General features: G+C 35.7%; 2 protein-coding genes and 1 long non-coding RNA gene across 5 annotated transcripts in view; 2 read left to right on the top strand and 1 right to left on the bottom strand.

Annotated features, from left to right (window-relative positions):
- Positions 1-4,675, bottom strand: part of LOC135719225 (NACHT, LRR and PYD domains-containing protein 3-like) — a 37,153-nt gene extending 32,478 nt beyond the window's left edge. For all 3 annotated transcript variants that reach the window (XM_065241838.2, XM_065241840.2, XM_065241839.2), the window contains exons 1-2: positions 4,418-4,675; positions 2,898-3,011 (exon numbers count right to left, since the gene is read on the bottom strand). In XM_065241838.2, coding sequence (XP_065097910.1) covers positions 2,898-2,947 — 50 coding nt within the window. In that variant the 5' untranslated portion in view covers positions 2,948-3,011; positions 4,418-4,675. The remainder of the gene's footprint in view (positions 1-2,897; positions 3,012-4,417) is intronic.
- LOC135785832 (uncharacterized) lies at positions 602-1,952 on the top strand. The gene is made up of 2 exons (XR_012334988.1): positions 602-1,048; positions 1,697-1,952. It is a non-coding gene; the product is annotated as an uncharacterized lncRNA (long non-coding RNA).
- Positions 4,676-5,952: 1,277 nt separating the features above from the next.
- pole4 (polymerase (DNA-directed), epsilon 4, accessory subunit) lies at positions 5,953-19,777 on the top strand. The gene is made up of 4 exons (XM_065241836.2): positions 5,953-6,345; positions 6,802-6,886; positions 6,982-7,023; positions 19,543-19,777. Exons 1-4 carry the CDS (start codon positions 6,115-6,117, stop codon positions 19,554-19,556), a joined length of 372 nt encoding a protein of 123 aa, XP_065097908.1. The 5' UTR covers positions 5,953-6,114; the 3' UTR covers positions 19,557-19,777.
- The last annotated feature ends 4,310 nt before the right edge of the window (positions 19,778-24,087 follow it).

The following is a 24,087-nucleotide window of genomic DNA, read 5'->3' as shown; positions in this document are numbered from 1 at the left end:
ATATCACTCTGCCGCCGGAAATGGAAAAGGGTCTGTTTACATCTGGTTGTAGTTTTTTCGCTCGGTTTCTCTCAAAAGGCTAGCATGAGCAGAGCAACTGTGCCCTCGGAGTAGGGCACAAATTTTTCCCATATTTGATGGCTCAGTGACCAGCCTTAGGTTTGAATTTGAGCTCGATTGTGACTGTCTATACGCTAGACACCAAGTTCCGTTCAGCATCCTTGTTAGGCAAAGTGGTTGTCGCCATCAAGTGGTCAAGAGTGTGCTAACGCTTCAGACGCAAATATAGAGCGGAAGTATATACGTGGTTGTGAGGTGTCTGAAAAAATAGATCCACTATAGCAAATAACACGGATTGAAATCATACATTGCTCTGATATATTTGTTTTTAATCATCAACGAACACCACAAACCACTCTGTGAGTAGCACAGTTTTGAAAATGAACGTTAAGTGTTGTTTTAATGACATGTTTGTGCATGGCCCTTGACTTCCATTCTGAAGCAGTCAAGAGACGCTTCTAAACAAGTTAAAAAGTCAAGACACGACACATTGTCAAAATTTCAGTGACCATCACTGTAGTTCATCCAAAACAAACCAGAAATGAGAATCAAAGTGTTTAATACCGGAATTATTCTTTAAGACTTTTTTTCTTTAACAAAGCATTCACATAATTTGTCTAGTAAATGATACTTATCTCGCAAAAGTTAGCTTGTACGGAACAAAGCATTCACATAACTCGTCTGGGTAATTTACTAATGCCGCAATAGCTAGCCTGTCTGGAACCGAGCAGATATTAAAACACAACACTGTGTGACACTGCATTACATGTGAATGGCCCCTACGCTAATAGGATTTTGTTTCTCTCTCCCTGTCTCGTCCTCAAACCCGAGGACATTGAGACAAACAGACCAGTTCTGGCTGCCGTGGAGGTCAACACACCACTGATCTACTGGCTGCCCTTCAACGTGATGCCCAGCCGATGCCTGACCACCGACGGAACTAGGGCTGCACGATAAGTCGCATGTGTTTGTCAGGCGCATCTCCTCAGTAATGCCGGTTCCTTGATTAGTATTAAATCGCCATCAGCTGTTTTCAGATGTAGCAGCTTTAACTACACAGAGCCGTAGTTCACTGACAATCGGGGCAATTTCGCATTAATTATCGCGGACGTATCGGCTGCGATATGTATGCGATATGGCCCAGCTTGTCAGGGAACTACGGCTCTGTAGTTAAAGCTGCTCCATCTGAAAACAGCTGATGGCGATTTAATACTAATCAAGGAACCGGCATTACTGAGGAGATGCGCCTGACAAACACATGCGATTTATCGTGCAGCCCTAGACGGAACCCGTTAAATCTCCTTATCCGTTTACATCCCATATATATATATATGTGTATATCTTTTCCTCCTAGGACTTTTTGTTCCTCCCTGAGGTTTTTCTCCTAGGGTTTTTTTAACCCCGGGGAGTCAAGCAACATTGGCTTAACTTAGCACCCTCTTGTATACGAGACATTATTAATTTGCTCACTTGTAAAGTTTATTCATAGCCGCTGTATTTTGCTACTTATATTGTCTGTCGATTTTTCTGTTTCCCCTGCTTCTTTTAATGTAAAGCTGCTTTGAAACAACTACAAATTGTGAAAAGCGCTATATAAATAAAATTGAAATTGAAATGTCTCTTTCCTGTTTTACAGATGCAGTGAGGGAGTGATTCCCCAACATCGAGGTGGCAGAGATCCGGGACCTTCTACGGAGGAAGTGCAACAATGCCAGTTACAAGGCCTCCAGTAGTTCAAATCAGAGCTAGATGTCCATATAGTACAAGTTGTTCGCAATTGTTCTCTTCCCGGCATTTCAAAGAAAGTCGACTGTTTAAGGTTCCCCATTTTGCCAATATCTGTTTTGTGTGTTACTTTTGTGTCATTAATAAAGATCCTTTTTTGAAATGCAGTTTGTAATCTGTTTGTGTGCATTTGAACTGAATTGTTATATTATACACTTGTAGTGTAACAGCAATATTCATGCTTAAGTATAACAAAATGGGGATAAAAGTACAAATTAAATATACTTAAAATATAAAAAATACACTATAATAATATTGCACTGAAAGTACGTGTCTATGATGTTTAGGTTATAATTGAAATTCACTTTAAAAACATTATTATTGTCATAGTGGGACACTTTAAAAGCACTAAAAATAGTTAGGAAGTGCATTTGTAGAGCACTTGAAATATTACAGAGGCATACTAAATTAACATAGTTTATACTAATTATAAGTATGATAGCAGTATGCACAAAATGTACTTAAACACAACTATAATTTGTGCTGCAATGGCTTTTTAAGTGTATTTCCATTAAAATTGCAATACAATGCAATTGTACTGTAAGTGTGCTTAATTACTCATAAATCTTGATTTTCAGGAGTGTATTTTAGTGCACTTGAAGTTTAAAAAAAGTTGTTCCATTTTAGCATACTATTTACACTTGAAGTGTAATCAAATAGGTGTTAAGTTGAAGTTAATACATAATTGAGTACACTTAACTATACTTGGATTTGACGAAAATAGTACAAAATCTAGAAAATATACTTAGTACACTTTTTTAAAGTATATTTTTAATAGATTTTTTTTTCACCTGGGAATTTGTAACAAAAATATATGTTGATTTGCTCTTCTTAGTTTCATTTGCAGAAGGCAAGCCAATACGTAAGCTACAGATATTTGAAAATCAAACCACACATATCCATTCCTTACAGAAACATGCAAAATAATCATATTTACTGTATGTTTAATAAAATTTAAAACATAACATATGTGAAATGTAATTTAAAAGACAGCCCTAATTCGTAATTTACATGTTTTTTTTTTAAAGTAAACAAAACAGTTTTAAGAATACCTGACATCTGGAGAATCATCTCCATCTCTGAATGTTTGTGAATCATCCATGAATCATTTACATCGGTCTGATCTCCACTGATGAATCTGATCATTGATCACCACCACAGACAGACTGAATGAATCAAATAGCTGATTAACACAGGGGTGCTTAACCATTAATCATGATTAATCTATAGCAGAATAAAAGTTTTTGTTTACATATATGTGTGTGAATAATATCTTTGTATAGATAACATGCATGTATATATTTAATAAATGTTTACATGTGTATATACATTTGTATATTTATGTATAATTTATATTATATATAAATACTTAATATTTAAAATATATATATTCTTAAAATTATACATGCATGCGTGCATATTTATATATAAATAATTATTATACGCAGTTCACACACACATATGATGTAACAAAAACTTTTATTCTGCTATAGATTAATTGCGATTAATGTATGCATCCCCATATATATAGTAGTAGTAATGTTATGGTTTATATATAAAAATATAAACATTGTACAAGATGTTGTTTAAATGAGGCACAGCTGGAATCATCACATTTACATTTGGCAGACACTTTTATCCAACGTGACTTACAAAATTGAGGAAAACTATATCCTTTTCTTTATGTCAAGGAAGGATCCTCGAAAACCAGAATTTCGAGGATGCTACGTCATCGACATCGGTTGAAGGACTGTTCCAATGTCGAGGATCCTCGGAATTTCAGCCAAGGACTGAGTCCTTTGTTTGGAAAATATCCCATACAGGGCTCCAGACTGCCACCAAATGGTGGGATTTTACCACCAAAATTTGAGAGTGTGCCACTGAATTTTACATCCAGTCACACATGTGTGACCAGTAAATTTGACACTTTTTTGTAATGTGACACTGAATTTAAAACAGCACATTGTATTTTCTGCATCTATCATCAAAGTATTTATTAGTAATACAGTGTATTACTTAGTAGAAATACGAATATTTGGTTAGCATGTTGATTTACGGTATGTGCCCCTAAATTTTCTGCTTGTGCCCCTAAAATTTTCAGTTGGGGGCCACTGTGCTCCCAGTGAAAAAAGTTAGTCTGGAGCCCTGCCATATACAGGAAAGGATGCATATTTGTATCCTTTCCGCTCTTCGCACGGCTGAAATCACCCACAATCCTATGCGTGCGGTGCCGAAAGCACGCCTTTTCATTGACGTAATGACGCAGTGACGTGCACTTGCTGCTCCATTTATGTGTTCTCCGAATGCTAAAGGGACCCTCGCCTAGCCTCAGAAGAAAGTGACTATAAGGACCAGTCCTGCCAAAGAAGTATCCTTGACATTGAGAAACAGCTTATGAGCGGGGCAATGAGAATTGCCAAACAATGTTACTTCACTTTAAAGTTTCAACCGCTCTTATATAAAACAGTTTTATTAAACTTAAAACAGTAATAATTTAATACATGTAATATTAAATTATTTTAATATAAATAGACGTCGAGTATGAGAACGTTTTGTGACGCAAAGCACTTACCTCAGTGAAAATGTTTCTGGATATTCGACACAAACATCAAAAGTACACGTAAGCGACTAATAAATGTTATTAAACACGCTGATACTCAATATTTCTGTTTCAAAGAAGTGCGTTTGTTCATGTGTAAAATAATCACAGGTAAAAATACAGGTATTTCTTGTAACTGATAGAATAGTTTTGTTTAGGTGTGTTCGGCTTCATGCGGCGCTGCGCAGACCGACCAGCGAATTACATCACAATACCACGAGAGCTGCTCGAAAGCCCCCTGAGCGATATTTTTCAAAAGGTAATCGGTGATTTAGGAGTCTGTTCTAAACGTTTCACTTTCATTATTGTTAAAGTTTGTTTAAATACATCATCAAACTTAAAAAAAGTAAAAACTCACAGTTTCGTCACAAATATGATGACTTGATGAGTGAGATTAAACGGGTTTGTTTCTTCTAAGTAAGTCTTAAAACATTTACATTGATTAAAATTTTTATTAAATACAGAATTGTCATACTCCACAGTTTTTCATCAAGTAGCTAGGCTACACATTTATTCCTAATGACTTTAAGCAGTAAAGCACTTTTACACTATTTATTCTGGTTTAAAGGATCTTGTTTTGACTGTATATCGTGTGAAATGTTCTCACTATCTACTGCATCTTTCTATACAGTAACAGGTGTAGTCGATGAGTGAAAGCAGAAGGTATTGCAGCCTGAAAAACTTCATTCCACCACAGATCTCAGTCAACAGTCTCATTAATTCATTATAGTTATCCAACACGTATTCTTATGTAAGCTTAGTGTAATCCTAAAAAGCTGATGCAGAAACTGAAACAAGCTGAACTTGACGCAGAAACGCACTGAAAAATTTAGTTAGCAGAAAAAAAGAAAACTACAATTCTACTGCCACCTACAGTTATTCTGCAATGTGCTATATAGAATAGATAATAGAAACATTCATTCATTTTATTTTTTGTCTCGAGTTTTATTGAGTGTATTAAGTGCAGATTAATAAAATGTGTAAAATAGCTAGCTACTGTTCTCAGATCAGATACGAGAAACATCAGCACCACCACATCCGGCCTGTATCGGTGTACTTCGGTGTACTTCGTCAAACGTCATAGAAAAGAGCACATGTGTCCTTAACCTGCAAGCTATAAATGTGTATATTTTAATGGCAAAATATTATATTCATAAATGTAAATTTTCCCCAACAGTTCCCAAATTAAACTATTTTCTTTGTGACCCTTTATTAAATTATAACACTAAAAAAGATTAATAATCAAAAAAGTGTCAAATTTGTAATGATATGATGAATGTTACATAAGTCGCTTATTACCTCTGTATTTTATTATTTTATTTTATTTTTTGCTTTTTCTTTGTTTTCAAATGATTGCCTTTCTTCCCTGCTTTATACTTATTGAAGTCGATTTTATTAAGAATTGGCATGAAATGGTTTTGATTATGGTGACAGAGTGCGTGAGACAGAATATTTTTTGCGTGAGACAGAACCCCGAATGAGTTGATCCACGAATATGACGTCACGTTGTGACGTCTGTTCCGCCGTCCTCCCCCTCGAGGTTGTGTTGTGTTTACCGTGTGATTTGGCGGGAGAGAGACAGACACGCCGCTTTCGGTTTTGAGCCGCGTGCTATTCAGACAGCCGCGAGCTTAAACACACTGCAGCTCTGTCCAGCGCCGCGTGCGTCAATGGCGGCTCGCGCGGAGTCCGACCCGGAGCGAAGCGGAACTGAAGATGAGCCGCGAGCCACCGAGCCCGATGAGGATGCAGGGAACGCGCATGTCGGGCCCGCCGCTGGTCCACAGCAGCAGCTCCGGCTCGCCAAGTTACCGCTGTCACGCATCAAGACACTGATGAAAGCCGATCCGGACGTGAGTCTCGCGAGTCAAGAGTCCGTGTTCATCATAGCCAAAGCCACGGTCAGCACACACAACATTTCATCCCTCTTTTCCTTTGTCAATCTAACAGTCCATCTACATGTCTTTCAATTTTCGGTCTTATTTGATACATTGGGTGCGTGCTGTATTTATAGTATTAAAGTGTACAATATACAAAAATAAATAAGTGCAGTATACACATAATAAAACTTATAATCATGAATCATGATAAAAAGAAAATGTAATTCATAGCATGAAATATAACCACTTGGACTGGACTTTGCAATGTATCAGCTGTTTATAATGTAATAAATAGATTCATCCACCTACAGATTCAGTCCCTCTCACTTTTACAAAATGCAATTTTATGATGTCTCTTATTGTAACCTAAATACTAACATAGTAAGATTTACAAATACACTTTATGTGTGTCTGGAGTTTCTTTAACTCTGTCTTATTTGGCTGTGTATCATAGTAACGTTCATTTTCTGCCATCAGGAGCTTTTCGTGGAAATGATCGCGAAAGATGCACTTGTATATGCACAACAAGGAAAAAGAAAAACCCTTCAACGAAAAGACTTGGGTGAGATGAAATACTGAATTTTAAAACCATTGAAATACAGCTTTTACTAGGCCTAGTAACCACCGGTCTGTAATGTTGTTTTTTCTCTTTGGCAGACAACGCTATTGAAGCAATAGATGAATTTGCGTTTTTGGAAGGTAAGTGAATCATGATTTAATGTTATTTTCTGCTGGCAGTAGTACGAAGGAGAGGCAGAGAGTTTTATGGATCTTTCTGATTGGTGCCATTTTTTTTCTTTTACACAAAATGGGGAATAAGAACCAGATTTATATGTAAAAACAGACTTTCTAGGTATTTTAGCACCTCATAAAATTGAACCTCTACAGTTCATTTAAATACACGGCAGCAAGATACGCAAAACCATATGCACATTTGCAGTATTCTGATCTTTTCTAATACTTCATGAAGTTACTTAATGTCAAAGTTTGTAAGTTGGTGCACCATGAAAATTCTGGGCCAAAACCGAAAATTCTAGGGGGCGGTTTCCCGGACAGGGATTATCCTAATGGCGCTTTCCATTGCATAGTACCCCATGGTTTAGTTTAGTTTGGGTCGGGTCAGCTTACTTTTGGGAGCTTTTCTATTGGGTGCAGTACGTAGTACCCGATACTTTTTTTCGTACCACCTCGGTTGGGGTTCCAAGCAACCCGAGCTGATACCAAACGTGACGCGAAAACACTGTAGGTCACTGATTGGTCTGAGAGAATCATCACTGCAGCGTCATCGCTATAATGTAGATTAGCTTTACCTGCGCTGTCTCGAGCAAAAATTTTGTCATCTGTGCTCTGCTATAAGTTCCCAAACTCACGAACAAACATCCACAGGTTGAGAATCCGGGACACCATAACAGTTTTTTCCAAACTTGCAGTTTGTGGCTGAACATTCACGACGAGCACGTCAGCATTATATATGCTTAATGCAACTTCAATGAGGCTCAGCGGAGCGCCGTCGACTAACGCCGTGGTGTTTGAACAGAAACCAGTCATGTGAGACTGAGGTAACGTTAGTGATAAAAACGCGATGTGCAAACATCTATTTGTGGTGGCCAATTTTAATTTTGTGGTGGACTGAGAAATAATTAATGTATGGGAATGTACAACAGCGCTCTCACTTGTATGATGTCACAGCAGTAGGAAGCACAAATATTACAACACGCCTATAATCCCTCCCACTGCGAAGTGTTACTAAACCCGATGGAAAAGCTAACCACGCCAAAGTGAGGTGACCCGACCCAAACTAAACTAAACCGTGGGGTACTATGCAATGGAAAAGCGCCATAAGATACATGTCAGGGCTCAACATAAAGCACTGCCTGATGGCATGGGGCCAGAGTGAGAGACGCTTGGGCCAGTAAACAGTATTGTGATCAGGCCAGTACTTCACTTGTCTGGATGTATTGTTATAGAATGTAACAATCGAGACACATTTTAAGCATTAAAACACAAATTTGTGTACACTGTTGCATGTTATGTCAGCTGGTAGAGCAAAGAGATGTTAGGATGGCAGTAAAGCCTTCTATTTATGAGGCCAAACGAAAACGTATTATTTATCTTGGAAGCAGACATTTACTTGGGTAAAATACGACAAAAGAAACAATGCAATGCATTGCACAGTTTGCCATCAGTTTCCAGGTAAAGCAGACAAGGTGGGAGCCATTTTCGTTGGACCAAACAACTACTGTGAACAAAATCTTGGAGCTCATGAGAAAAGCCGACAGCGTGCATGGTGTCTAAAAGGGTTGCCGATAATTGTTTATCTGGTCTACTAAACTTAATGGCAATGAATGAATAAAGACAACTAACACCACATGTTCATTTTCTCGTATTTGAGGCGTGGTTTACGAATGCCCAGAGCCGTTTAATGGGCGCTACTAATGTCTATCAAATTCGTCTGTACGTAGCTCATAGCAGAGTCATATAATAATAGAGTTACGACACTCACATAGACGTCCGTTGTAAGAATGGAATGCGGAAGTAACAGCGTTTCATGTAGTGACTGGTAGTGACGCATAGTTCCAAACGCAGCACTGAAACCCATTCATTTCAATGGCACCTGCTGGTAAATTGATGAAATTACCGTTTCTCTTTACATTTTCGGACATTTCATTAATATAGTCAACAGTGATATTTTATGAACTCTGCTGTAGGTGATGATTATCGTTAATAATAACTAGTAAAATTTTTATATTTTAATGAGTTGTGTATAATGTGTGAATAATATAGATTTAATGGTTTAATATTTTATTACTGGTGGCCATCTACTTTATACTTATTTTTTTATATATATTACGAGTAACACTAGGGGGCAACAGCGACAAGCTAAATGCCTTATAAGAAAGTCACACTGCTTCACAATGCTGCTACAGATGTGGCCTTTAAAAACGCGCGTTTTCTCCCGCGGCATTCGCCAAATCGTCTCGCGGAGTCACGCAGAATTCTGCAAGTGTTTTCGGGGGGGCTACTTTCCCTTTTCCCTTAATGTGTTTCGCTTCACAGAAAATCCACCAGGTGGCGCATAAAAAAACTACATTTTTATATGCGTTGTCATTGCGGTTGTTTCCAGAAGTTAATAAGGGCATTGCTGAATATTTAACATTTCTATTAAAACAGCAAAGTGACGTCAACCAATTCTTGCCAGCATAACAGCGCATACATATATAAAGATGACTGTACGTGCAATGGGCATTTATACTAAGTGCAACAAAGAATTTAGTGTGAGCCTAATACACTTAACTCTATTTACAATGTATATCTTAATTATTTGTGTTGTCGAATTTTGACACCGTTTCATTGTTTGTTCATAATATTAATTATTATGTCCGTTTTTCTAAAAGTATTAATATTTTAAAGAGATTCATGTGGTATAAAAATACATGTTTTAAAGTTAAAAATGTTGTAAAAATATAGTAGTATTATTGTTCTTAATATATTAAGAACAATAATATGACACATGTATATTGCGCTAAATTGCTTTACATATGGAAAGAGGAATTCTTCTCAACCACCACCAATAAAGTTTAAAAAATATTCTTTAGAAAAACGGCGTTTAAACCCACGCAGAGCGAACAAGAAAACATGGGCCTACATACTGTACAGTGGGCATATGATATCTTTATTTAGTTTTACATATTTAAAACTTTAATACCTTTCTTGCGCATATAGGCAGTCAGTGTTATGATTTTTTTTTATCCTTTCAGCCGTTATTCATAACAGTAAAAATATTCAGTGGCTTTGTAAATATATTACTAAAATAATGGATTAAAGTAACTTTATAAAATCTCTTAATGTCACTTATGTATTTTTTAGTTGGTCAAAACAAAATAAATTGCTAGAAATAGAACAGACATTTTAATTTAAAATGTACATATATTATAGGCGTATATTATAGGTCCTTCCAGATATCTTATCTCAGACGTTCGCAGTCAACACTTTTAAAACTTATTTATATAAAATCTAATTTATAAATTAAAAAACAAAGTTTTAAGTTAAGACAATAATAAATATGTTTATTTTTATTGAAAGAAAAACGTAGAAAATGTTATTATGGGTATAGTTGATGCAAATAAAGTGTGCAGTATACAAAAAATGCAAACAAATTATTTCTAAAAGTGGCAAGATTTTAAAAAGATAAAGGTGGCATAAAGAAAGACATGAGAAAAGTAGAGGTATGCAAAAGAGCACAGTTTAGTTATTGTTAATTAAAGCGGTTTTATACACCTTTGTTTGAATTGACAAGCATTTTATTCGCCACTTTCAACACATTTTGTGATTGATTTACTGATTTATTACAGAAAATTGTTGTCAGAAGCAAAGCTATTGTACAAAGCATCTTTATATGTATGTTTTAAAGTTAAAAATGTTGTAAAAAATATATTAGTATTCTTTTATATTAAGAATAACAATATGATACATTTATATTGCGCTAAAATGCAATATACATTATTCTGCAATATAAATTATTCTCAACCACCACCAATAAAGTTTAAACATTATTCTTTAGAAAAAAAACGGCGTTTAAACCCGTGTTGCGTGGAGCGAACAAGAAAACATATGCTTACATGCTCAATCGGCACCGGGCGGGTATCCTTTTCCTCCAGACCTTGACGCATGGTCGCGGAAAAGCGAGAAATATATATTTTTTAAGTAAAAATATTTTGCACAATTGATATATTACTTATGAATATTTTAGGAAATTATTTTTGACACACGTAGGTTATTACGTGTATTTTGGATTTTAATTTCATTACTGTGCCTATCCGTGGCCTCATCCGAGCGCACTTTCTTTGTCTTGCGTCTTTTAAAGACATTGGTACAGCACCATGACCCAGAAAAGACTCACACACCTTTCCCTGATGCATGCCCACACAGAAATACTGAACTCCCTGGACATTCGTCCCCTAGCTCATGAGAGACTTTGGAATTTCTATTATACAACCGGCGCAATGCGCGACGCGAGTTTTTTCTGCGCGAGTAAAGAGCGCATTGATAATATGCGTATTAACGGAATGACAACGCGGGTTTGTTTATTACATACATGGATGCGCAGCAGCACAAAAACGCTTTTTAATATGAAAAATTAAAGGATTAAAATGTAACAGATTATTATTGAGTCTCTTGGACATAAATGATGATCAATTATGAGACGTTAGAAGGCTTAAATAGCTGCTTCATCTGTAGCTAAGTAAATAAATGCTTTGCTTTAAACAAATGCATCTACTTTTAAATGTTTTTTTTAAATGCTACCCAACGGATTTATTGTATATAATGACTCTGCACCTGTAGATATGGTGAGATGAGAAAACATTTTAAGTAATGCTTTTAAAAAAAACATTTCGCTGTCCAAGTGCTGAAATGGCTTTCCACACGTTTGTAAATTCTTTATCTTTTGTTTGTAACAAATAGAGTATTTTTACAGTACAAACCTTATATAAAGCCTATTCTAAAAATGTAATTATACACCATGTATTTCTTTATAAAAGTATACAATATCAGAACTAAACCCATCATTATTTTTGTTCAAATTATGAATTATTTATAAGTTTAAAAAAGACAGTAATAGTACTATTTAGTAAAAAAAAAGATCTATATAAAAATATACTAGGTATGTTAATGTGAGAATATTTTACATCTGTCGTGTGATTCTAACTTAAAAACGAAAGTAAAATATGTTCGTCCGCATGGACATTGAAAATTGTGAAGTTTAATTAATATTATATGTTGTTATAATATTATATGTTGTATGTAAATTGTAACGAAAGTAATTCCCCCTGGGATAAGTATTTTTGCTTCTGATTAATAGCGCATATTCATCTGAGAACTGATGATGTCTGTGTGTTTCAGACCCTGGCTGTGTGCCCTGAAGTGTATATGACAATAAAGTAGTAAATCTCAATGTATTTATTTTTAAAATGTATTTTAAATAGGCCTATAGGCTCATAGGTTTTTTGGTTAAAAAATTCACAGCACCCCCTGTTCAAAATGACTTCCAGCGGCCCTGCCTTGACGCTTTGTGTGTTCGACTTTAAATGGTTTTTTTTTTTTTTTTTTTTTTTTTTAGAGAACATATGAACATTAATACAGAAAACAGGCATCAAAATAGAAACTTCCAAAGTTGAATAACAAAATAGTTATAAAAATAAAATAGAAGACATTCACAGGACGCCAAATACAGACTCATAGACATTAACAATACATGTACCTTTTACATTTTTACAAGTTTAAGAGACTTCATTAAAAGAGTGATTTCTTTTAAGAAAACCAGGTGTAAAGGATAAGATTTTAACAATCTACATTTATGAATAAAGAATTTGCCATACAAAATGAAGAAATTTACCAAATTGTAAATGTTTTTATCATCATTCTCAAAGTAACAAATAATATCTTTCATATTAAATGTTATGACTGTGTTAGTTTTAGTTGATAGGACAGAAAAACATTCATTCCAAAATGCCTGAACATTTTGGCAATCAAAAAATAAATGACATAAAGACTCCTCAGTATTATTACAAAATGAACATTCGTTCCCAATGTCCATAAATTTAGAAAGTAGTAAATTAGTTGGGTATATTTTGTGTAATATCTTCAAATGAATTTCTCTCACTTTATTTGAAATACAAAATTTATAGGGCAGCAACCATGCTTTACACCAAATTACATCTCTTAGAATGGAATTCCAATAAAATTTTCCTCTTGGAGTAACTCTCTTCCTTTCATGAAAAACTTGTCTAATATCTTTATTAGTGCATTTTTTTTTCAAAAATATTTTTTCGACTTTAAATGGTGCGGCGCTGACTGGTCGGCGTATGACATCAGAGTACCGCGAGAGCAAAGGTAAAGTCGGACCATTTGTAACATTTCGACTTGCTCTCGCGGTACTTTGATGTCTTCGTTGCCGAACTGTCTGCGCAGCGCCACATAGAAACGCCCTTTGACTCTTTAAGGCAAAGTACCAGCAACATGAGAAGTGGTGGCACGCAAAAGAAAGTGAAGGTACGCAGTACGCTAAAATATAAAGCGTCTGTACTGCGAGCACTGGTATAATTATTTACATCGTGTGTTGCTCTTTCACCATTGTGCACCCGCGCACTCGCTCTGTAGTTTGTAGCTCGCGCTCCGGCTTCGATAAACACCGTTTCTCAATACCAAGTAGGGGAGAGTGGGGCAAAGTGAGCCAGTGGGTAAGTTGACCCACCCCCTTTATCTAGGCAACCATACAGATTTGTAGCCGTGTGACCACAAATACAGGTAGCAACCATAATTTATATGTTAAAGAGAAGGACAAATTAAAGAGTTATGATTAAAGTATGATTTTTTTAACAAAAAAAAAAAAAACAGTTTTTATCCTATCAAAGTAAAATTTATACATACCAGGTATAAAGGCTGTTATGTTAAAGTAGATTTATCCAGGTCTAAATATTCATACCATAAATATTTGTGATAGGCTAATGTATAAAACCATGTGAATGATTTAGCTAAAGATTAGCCTGAATTACTAAGCTAGGCAGTTTCCCAGAACGGTGGCTGTGGGGCAAAGTGAAACAGATGGGGTAAACTGAACCAGGGGTTAAACCCCACCATGAGGCACTGTAACCATTGAATATGTTTCATTAAAAAAAAATTCTGTGTAGTTTCGCACAACTGATTTGTTCATTTTTAAACATTTTAGAAAACATATCATGCTAAGACATTACCATATTAATTAATTTTTATGCATTTGGCGTTTTGCAGGTCTACACTGAAAAAACAAACATACCACTCAGAAACGTCCATTGACAATCTCCAAACAATAAGTTGTTCCTCAAAATCTGTATTTTCATCTGATACAGACTCAAACATGAGTGGATGACATCAGAGTACCGCGAGAGCGATTTAAAACCAACCTCCTCCGCTTTATTTCTCGCGGTACTCTGATGTCATCTGCTTGTCGGTTCTTGTGGCGCTGCGTAAAGTTGACCACACCTAAAAAATGTACTGCTAAACTCGACAGAAATGCTCTGTATACCAGCACCTCCTTTATTAATTTGTATAGCAGGAAAAGTTCTATTTTACTTCTCAGCGTGATAAATAGCTTACAAGGTTTGGTGTGTGAGCGTGTGAACTGACAGAAATGCGTGTGTCTCATGGCGATTGCGTGGGACTTAAGAGCCTAGGTTATATCAACATATGTCAAATTAAGTTACCTGATATCCACTTAATTTTATAAGTTATAAACATTCATTTAAAATAACATACAGCTTATGTATTAGGCCTATTTGCTTAAATTACATTTTAACAAAGAAACTGCAAAGGTTGATATTAAAACCCAACACGCTGGTGAAAACTGGATAAACCGGTTTTCTTTGATGAGGTGATCGATTAGCATTGGGGGTTGGCAAAGAATTGGCAGACCTAGGGGTGGGTGGTTTTTAATTTCTTGACTCTCTGTCACTGGTAGCTGCTAAAACAAGCAGCTAAACCATGTACAATTAATTACATTTTGGAATTAACTTCCTTCATGTCTTTTTATTTATACACTGTAAAAAATATTTTCTGAATTTTTAAGTAAAGTTAGCATTAAATATGTTTTACAAACAATTGATTTACAAACTCTGGGATGTTTGTGATTATCATCATTCAGAAAAGTGGTGCTTGTGTTTAGACTCATGTTTTACGTGATTAAATCAGGTTACATTAGTTTCTTTTCAGTGTAGAACAGTTTGTAATCAAAATGCAAAAATATAGTACATTTATAAACATCGCTGAAACAAAGAGTGAATTAAAATTAAAAAAGTAATAAAGTTAAAGCTGCTGATAATTTTGTTTATATTTACTAGCATTTTCTGAGTGAAAAATGTTTAGATTTTGTTAAGTAGCCTAAATCCTACTCCAATTTATTTCAGTGTAGGTTTCTCATTTTTATCAGCTTTCTTTTGCTTTTCAAAGGGCCGTCTACCTTTGCTACCGCCAGTGCTTTAATGTGGGCCAGTACCGCCACTTCCAAATATAGCTCTTGAGCGTACCACCGCCTCTCCCTGCGCCCAGAACCTACTTCTAACGTACCAGAACGCTCGTTTGCACATCTGTTTAAATCAGAGGCTTAATTTAATTATTTGGCTGCGCTGCCGCTTTTCAAAGCGCCCTTCACAATGCAAGCTACCTAATTCGTCCCACCGAGAGCAGAGACTACATTACCCATTCACCTTTGAGTTTTACAAGTTAAAAGCGCATGCGTAGCTTTTGCTGCTGTCAATAGGCTTGTTCGACTTCATGCGGCGCCCCGAGAATCGACAGCCAGAAGACGTCACAGTATCGCGAGAGCGAGGCGAAATATGATTTCTTGAATCATTCTCGCGGTACTCTGACGTCATCCGGCTGTCGGTTCTTGCGGCGCCGCATGAAGTCGAACAAGCATAGTGTTAACAACGTGGTTTGGAGAGGTGTGTGAAACGCGCAACCATAGCTGCTCTGTTAAAATGAAAATACAATGAATACTTAATATGCCCTCCTGGTTTTAGACTCTAAGGAGTAAAAGAACAAGGTCAGAATCAGATGACTCTCGCTGGCTGACATCCCAACAAGCCAGAATGATATCGCTGCAGGTCAGATGCAAGCTTTTTCCAATACCCTTCTGTAGGTACGTGACAATCTCTGCTGTCGCGGCTGTCAGCTTGGTTCCCCTCGACGCAACTTCGGATTTCCTCAGACGATGTGCAGACTGATTGTATTATACATACTTGCTAAACTACAAGTGTACGAAATTTCAATGAATTTGAACGACGCGCACAGGAGTTTTACCACACGCAAAATGGAAAACAATGGGACAAAATAAAGTGATGACTTTCGAGTTTCAAATGGCCAATATTCTGTTATTCTTGAACCCATAGACATGGTCTTGGTGTCCAGAGAGTATCTTTGCCCGACAGCGACAATATGTTATTAAAAAATAAATTACATCATTATGGATAAATGAGTGCTTACAGAATATATATGTTTGAGAATGCTTATCAGTACTTTTTTGTTTCTTAAACTTTAAAGATGAATATTCTCCTTTAGAGATGGGCAATTTTCAGCAATAGCACATTATATTCAAATTTTTGAGCTCATAAAAAATATTTTTCGCTTATTTAAATGACTTTTTTATGTTTTTATGCACGTTTAGTTTTGGTGCAATTTCATCAAAAGCTTGTAATTAGGAAATACACACAACATGCTTAACGTGTATTTTCTATATGTTAAAAAGTTTGTAAAAATTGCGTATTCTTATATAATAAGAATAACAATATGATATATTTATATTGCGCTCAAAATGATTTAGAAATGGAAAAAGGAATTCTTCTCAACTACCACCAATAAAGTTTTAAAATTCTTCTTTAGAAAAACGGCATTTAAACCCACGTGCACCGAACAAGAAAACGTATGCTTACATACAGTCCGTGTATGATATCTTTTTTATTTAGTTTTACATATTTTTATTTATATGCATTTAATAATAAGGTCATAATGTACACACTGTTAAAAATGATTCAGTGGCTTTGTAAATATCTCTAAAATAAATGATTAAAGTAACTTAATAAAATCTCTTAATGCAGTTATGCGATTTTTTTAGTTGGAAAATAAATTACTAAAAATAGAACAGATATTTTGTGTAAAATGTACATATATTATTTGATGTATACGCCTTAATAATATAAGTATTACATTTACAGATTATTTTAGTCAATTTATTTAAAAAGGTCAGAGTAATATATTTAAGTTTTTAAAACTGTAATAATTGCATATTTCAAATTATTATTATTTCTATTTGACATCAAAAATGTGTAAGTTTTACGCCTAACTTGAAGTATGATTTACTTATATTTTCACATTGATATTATTTGAGTAAATGTAGGCAAAAAATAAATTAATAATAAGTAGAAAAAATGTCAATTTTAAACAATCACATAGCCAACGGTTTTTAATCAGCAACAAAGAAACTGCGCATTTTGCCGATGACAAACACATCAGAAACTCCTCGAATTTATGAATATTTACACTCACAATATGATTTTATTTCCTTAGTACAAAAGTATAACATATTATACAAATTCTCAGTGAAATGTATTAAACACCAATGCATACTTTTTATCGTGTTTCATACCATGTAAAGGGAAACATAATAATATAAAAAGTAGCCTACTGTTCAGTAATGCAGAAAAGCGCACCACAACCATGTTAAAGCTATTAAAACGTTCAGATGCAAAAATGAACTAAATGTAAAATTAGATAAACTAGTTAATGATATTGCGTAAATGCGCTCGGTCTCTTCAAAGGTCTTCGCAAATTATTTTGTTATAAGACTCGATTATCATACATCACGTCTCTTCTACTGTAAGTACACGGAAAAAATAAGACAAATGATCCGCGTTTGAGTCGGATTTTTATGAAGAATATGTGACTGTTTATGTAACTGGCAAAAGAAAACTTCGCCAACAAAATGTTTGCCAAAAAGCATGCATTTGTATGACATCAAAGTCCGTGTCATGTTACTTCAATATCATACAGTATACGCTCAGCATGAAGTCGAGCACACACATTGTCGTCAGTATGGCCTACAAGAAACACGCCTGCCCTCTACAGGTTTTTATATTTCCTGCGTCCCCCACCGAACCCCCCTTTTGCGGGATCTCGCAGAATTTCGGAAGTCTCCGCGGCATTCTGGTCTCAGAGACGCGCATTTTTAAAGGCCACATCTGTATGTGTTTCATTGTGTTTGGTAAGTAATACGAGTGATGTATCCTCGAAAATCATGTATAATTATATTAACATTTAATGTGTACTATAAATACAATTAAATATGAATTTAGTGTGTTTCTGTTATGCTTGACTGTTACAAATAACCGCGTTGGCGATCTTTTATTTTATTTTAATATAGTAAAAGTGTAGGAATTATGTTTTTAGCAGATTGATAGCCATTTATATAGCCATATTTTGCTACAAAAATAAAAGATAAACTGTTGCTGTAGTTGGTATAGATAACCACAGTTATCTTTGGGCCACAATTAACTGTTTATCTTTATTAACTGATTTACTGTATTTCCATCACTCCCTAGTAAAAAAAAACGTTATAAACATGGTAAGTATAGTGATCAATTCCCATTACAAGCTAATATTTACCTAAAATAGCTGAAAACCTATGCAAACAGATTGACAGCCCTGCTTGGTTTGGAACTGTAGAACGTTACATGAATCACGTGACCGCGCGGCGGCGAGATCAAAGCGTTTCGTAACTCTGTTATTATAGGACTCTGGCTCATAGCTAATCGGTGTGTCACATAGACGCATACGCAAAACCGGCGCAACGTCATAGAAAGTCTCTCAACAGTCTCACGCCCACTTTTGGGGAAAACAAACTAGACTTCCCATTGACTTCCATACAAAATAGCGGAACAAAGCAACGTTCGTACACATCCGGCAGGTGTAAATAACTTAAAAAATCACTCAGATTAAACATGTTGAGTAGTTATCTGTCCACCCTGCCTGCCATAGAGCGCCAAAGATACATTAACACATTTAATTTGGTCAATATAAAAACATGTTTTTGGTGGGGACAGTGAACATTTTGGCAGGACAAGTGAAAACCTGTACCACTGGCCCATGCAGGCCAGTATAAAAATGATTTGCGTTTAGCAGTGCTATTGTTTTGTGTCAAGATGCATGCCAGTATTGTTTTGTTGTAAAGTTTATTGGTAAAAACAAATTACAAGTCCCAATATATCTAAGGCCTAATCCTGGATTAATCTAAACCCTGTGCAGGAAACTGCCCCTAGATATTTTAGAGTTACAATGCCCATGTTGGCATATGACATGCAGTAATACAGTTTTCTCTCTAACATATGGAAAATAATAATTTCATAATTCTGTTAATTCTGTAGGTCATGTTTTGACATAAGACTACTTGATTATGTGATTTAACTATATAAATAAAACATGTCTACTACGTTTTTAAATGTGTCAAATTTGCCAACTGTCTTCTTGGTACAAAAAGGGGCATGGTGCCGTAGTCAGCAGACTTTCTTCTCACTGGGTTTTGGAATATATACTGGAATGAAAAGGCACAATATAAACTCGTCAGCAGAGTAGCTTACAGTAATAGTGTCTTCTCAGATTGTTATTTAAATACTTTGTGTTACTGTTTTGTAGGTACCCTGGACTAACTGGACCTGCTGAGATAAAGACTCATTTTCTAAAGGTCCATTTGGTAACTTGTCAGTATGATGATTTGAAATGGGACAAACATGGAGAAACATGTATTTAGTTGTGATGTTGGTCTGCTAAGACTGAAAAGTTGTGGGGTGTTACTTTTGTAAAGTGCCAATTGTATTTTTTCACTATAATAATCTTATAATGTTTAAATAAATGTAGGTTCTTTCATAAATCTTTGTTTTTCAGAGTATTCAATGTAAATCAGATAATCTGAGTGAATTCCTAATTATTTATTTATGATGATGTTCTTCAAAAGCACACGCCTAAACTTACTGTCCCATTGACTTCTGATCATATGCATGCGGAACCAGAAACCCAAGCTTATGTGAAGATGTGCATTTTGGTGCATCCCAAAGTTTGTTGAACAGTGACCTGTGATTATATATCACAAAGAGGCACTATTCAGACGGGATTAGTTTTCCAAACAAAGTTTGAGTTACAATGTGTCCCCCACGACATCTGGGATTTTATGTACCGATTTGGAAGGGACTCAAATTTGCTGCCTATTCCAATGGTGAGAGTATCTGTTTTATGCGTTTGATTGTTACAGAACATGTCTTATTAATTTAACTAACAAAAATGTATTATCTTCATTAATTAACATTACCATTCCGGAGAGGACAAAAATAAGGTTTAGTTTCTTTCCTTATACTGATATTACAGTGGCATGAGATTTGGGTTTTCTTGATTTCATTTTTTTATTCTGCCAAATGGAAAAAACATCCATGTCTGAATGAATGGGATGCAGAAAGTATAATATACACACATTAGTAAAACCTGACGGCAGATCATGTTGGCCAAAACACGAAAAGAACCAGATTTTTAAAACGTATTGCTGGCAAACACAGACATTCAGACGGGATTACATTTCTCAGTGGACCTCTGAGTTAGGCAAAAACAGTAGGTAAATTGTTCTGGAAGTTTTACGGAGGTCGTGAGAGAAAAACACAGACATGGCTAATTCGGAAGGGATTAAAATCAAACTGGACCTCTGAGAAACACAATTTTCTCATCCCAGTCAAACTAAACCCGTCCTGAAAGATATATACGTTAAATTTTACAATTACTACATTGATTCATTTAACAGATGCTTTTATCCATAAAAAAATGAGGGAACATTTACATTTTGTCAGTGAACTATCAATAAATGTACTCTACAAAGCCATTTAGACTACACTGCTATATGAATAATTGTACATGTCGTGTGACCTTTTCAGAAAATCCAAGATGAAAGACACATTATTAGTATCACACACTTTACCATTATGTACATTGTACATTTTGTCTGGTGTGAAATGCATGAGACGTCATATCAATAACATAACGTGTTGTTCATGATCTGAGGCTTAGACTAGATTCAATAAACACTGTCAACCTCCAGTTTACAGGACAAATGGTATTTTCCCCACAGGCTTATTTAGTCTGCAAATTTAACAAGCCATCGTATCCCAAGATATCCATGAATAACCAGGTCATTGGAATCCAAACAAAAAATATTCACAAACAGTCTAACAAAAGCATGTTTTCAGGGAACAGCAACAGTCTGCTATGAATGGGCAGTACTGGTGGTCTTATAGCGTGAGAGATGCAGTCAATCCATTAGAAATGCAAACGTTGCCAAAAAAAAAAGTGAAAACCAATATTTTCCTTTGGTTTTGTTGGTTTTACGTCTTGATCCAGGGGATAAAATTAATTCTAGATGAACTGAATTACTTATTTCATAGCTCCAGTATGTCATGCTAGAAATTCTTTGCATAGCTGCCTTTGCATGGATGGACAGGCTTTTTTAACGTGCTTCAATGAACAGATAATACGAAATGCCAAAAATCTGCAATGGACTGCACATGTAGAGGGACTGAAATAATACCTTAAGTCAGTTTAGGGCTGTGTTTCTCAAACTTTTTCTGCCATTCTCCACTTTGGAGGTTGGAAAGGGTCCCGAGTCTCTTCTGTCCCTAATCGCACCAACAAAATGTTAATCAACTAGGCTTTAAGTTTAACACTTTCAAAAGAGAAAATAAACGTGCAAATGTATTAACACTTTGCGTGAAATAAGACTTTGTTCAAAAGTAAATAATGCAACTGTGTTTGCATTTTTTCTCTGACAAAAGTCATCATACTTTCTTTTCGGCTGACTTTTTGGTTGATTAGGTCCACTGTCTGTATTGGTTTTCTCTGCTGGTGCCGAATCTCCAGTTTTCTTTTCATTCCATGTCACAAACTTATCCATTGTTAACTTTTATACACGTTAACGCCTATACGCCTCTCCACAGTAAAGTTTTTGTTCCGCTTCAATTAACATTCTGACATTAAGTCATTCTTATAGGCTTTGGTTCTGCGTGCCATTTTCTTCATACAGTCTAATGTTGTTTTAAAGCAACACCAAAGAGTTTTTTTACCTTAAAATAACGTTTCCAAAACAGTTTCAGTCGTTCATCCACTCTAAACAGGGTGAACAGCACTTTCACATTCGCTTTGCAGCCCTCTATCGGCCAAAACCGCACTAAAGAAGTTTCCAAACGTCGGGTAGCGGTCCTGTAGTCCGAGTGAATACTACAAAAACTTGCTTTACGGCAGACCTACAATCCAATCAGAGCCAGCTATGCCTCAGTATTTATGACAGTGGTAATGGACAATTACGCTTCTAACCTGTAGGGGGAGCAAAGAGCAAAAACTCTTTGGTGTTGCTTTAAAGGAGACATTTCACAATACTTTTTTAAGATGTCAAATAAATATTTGGTTTCCCCAGAGTACAGAGCAAAAATGTGTAGTTTTTGGGTGTGTCCTTTAAAATGCAAATGATCTGAACCACTGTGTTAAATGGCAGTGGTTGCATAGTGCAGATTAAGGGGCGGTATTATCCCCTTCTGACATCACAAGGGGAGCCAAATTTCAATGAGCTATTTTTTCACATGCTTGCTAAGAATGGTTTATCAAAACTAAGTTACTGGGTTGATCTTTTTCACATTTTCTAGGTATATCGAAGCACTGGGGACCCAATTACGGTACTTAAACATGAAAAAGTTAAATTTTCATGGTATGTCCCCTTTACGTTTATATTTAAATGTGTCGTTTTGAGTGTATGGTCAATAAATAAAGGAGTTGAAAGAGATCACAAAAGTGACCAAATTTCCTCCTGTTTGTCATAACCCTCTTGTAATGTTCCTATTCCCCACCAGTGGGAACCATACTTTGAGAAACACTGGTTTGGGGAGATGTGTTGCTATCTCTTAAGTGGAAAAAATTGGATTTTATATCTGTTGAGTGGTGAATCAAGCAACATTTCAAAAGCTGACATCTACCTAAGGAGATGTCGTGCCCAATAATCTTTGGATTTTGGAGTGGTCTCAGCCGGTGATTTAGGCCAGAACAACTTGGCAAACACCCTAAAGTGCTCTACAATGTATATATTTGTAACGGCAAGTTTTGTTAGGGGGTCATCAGATAATGTACAAATCAAAGAGTTTTTTTGTAAATTATATTGCTCACTGTTATAAACAATATAAATGTATTAACTTGTTTAACTTGAAAATATTGAACATTGCAATGTCACAATATAAGACTTTGACTGCACATTTATCGTGGACAAAACAACTTATAAACTTATGCAACGATAATATTGTATTATCAGTTTTTTTTAATAAGCAATACTTATAGTGAAATATATTTGTAGTGTTTTTTGTTTCTGCTTTTTGGCCAATGATTTTCATGCAGCACTTTTGGGTCCAATGATCTCAAATGCCATAGGTAAATAGCTCATGCTAAAGATAAAGTTACGATGTTAACACACTATCAATAATTGGGTTGTTTAATAATCAATACCTGTTTATTGTGACACCACTATGTTAAGTGCTAAAGGACGTTTCCTTATAGTTGTCTTACGAATCACCCCTGCAAGGTTTGGACCTACAACCTTTTATTAACCATCTCTGATGTTCAGCTACCCTCAGTGCAATCAACTCTTCTCCTTTCCTGCTTGAGTGTTTGTTCAGTGTTGTAAAAACACTTGTGTTAATGTAAAATGTGTGTTCCTTGGTCATGCTTCGTTCACCACACTGTTCAGTGAACCCTTCATTCCCATAAAGATGAAATATATAAGGTCTTGGGGAGGTTGTATTTTCACTGAACTTTCGCATGCCTCACCACTCACCCTGGACACGCAGATGGCATATTTTCGATCTCAGGTATAAAGTCCCAGCACAGTTTCTCCGCACGACTCAAGACCTTTACATGAGGACCTCTGCACACAGATATGCATATTGAATCCTGATGTTACATTCACTGAATGTTTTCTCACACTCCACCCTTTGCAAAACCGACCTCTGGATTGTATTCAGTCCGTCATTTTTGCCATGGAATATATCAGGGGTGTCCAAGAAAGTTTGCCATTGTAAGGTGCAGCCTTTCATTCAGCATTCCATTCCATTTTAGCCTGCTGTTTCTAATCTTCATTTAGCATTTTTGAAAGCATCAATTTATTAT

This window comes from Paramisgurnus dabryanus, chromosome 14, assembly GCF_030506205.2.
Source record: "Paramisgurnus dabryanus chromosome 14, PD_genome_1.1, whole genome shotgun sequence".
Taxonomy (NCBI): Eukaryota; Metazoa; Chordata; class Actinopteri; order Cypriniformes; family Cobitidae; genus Paramisgurnus; species Paramisgurnus dabryanus.
This window is presented reverse-complemented; position numbering and strand designations above follow the sequence as displayed.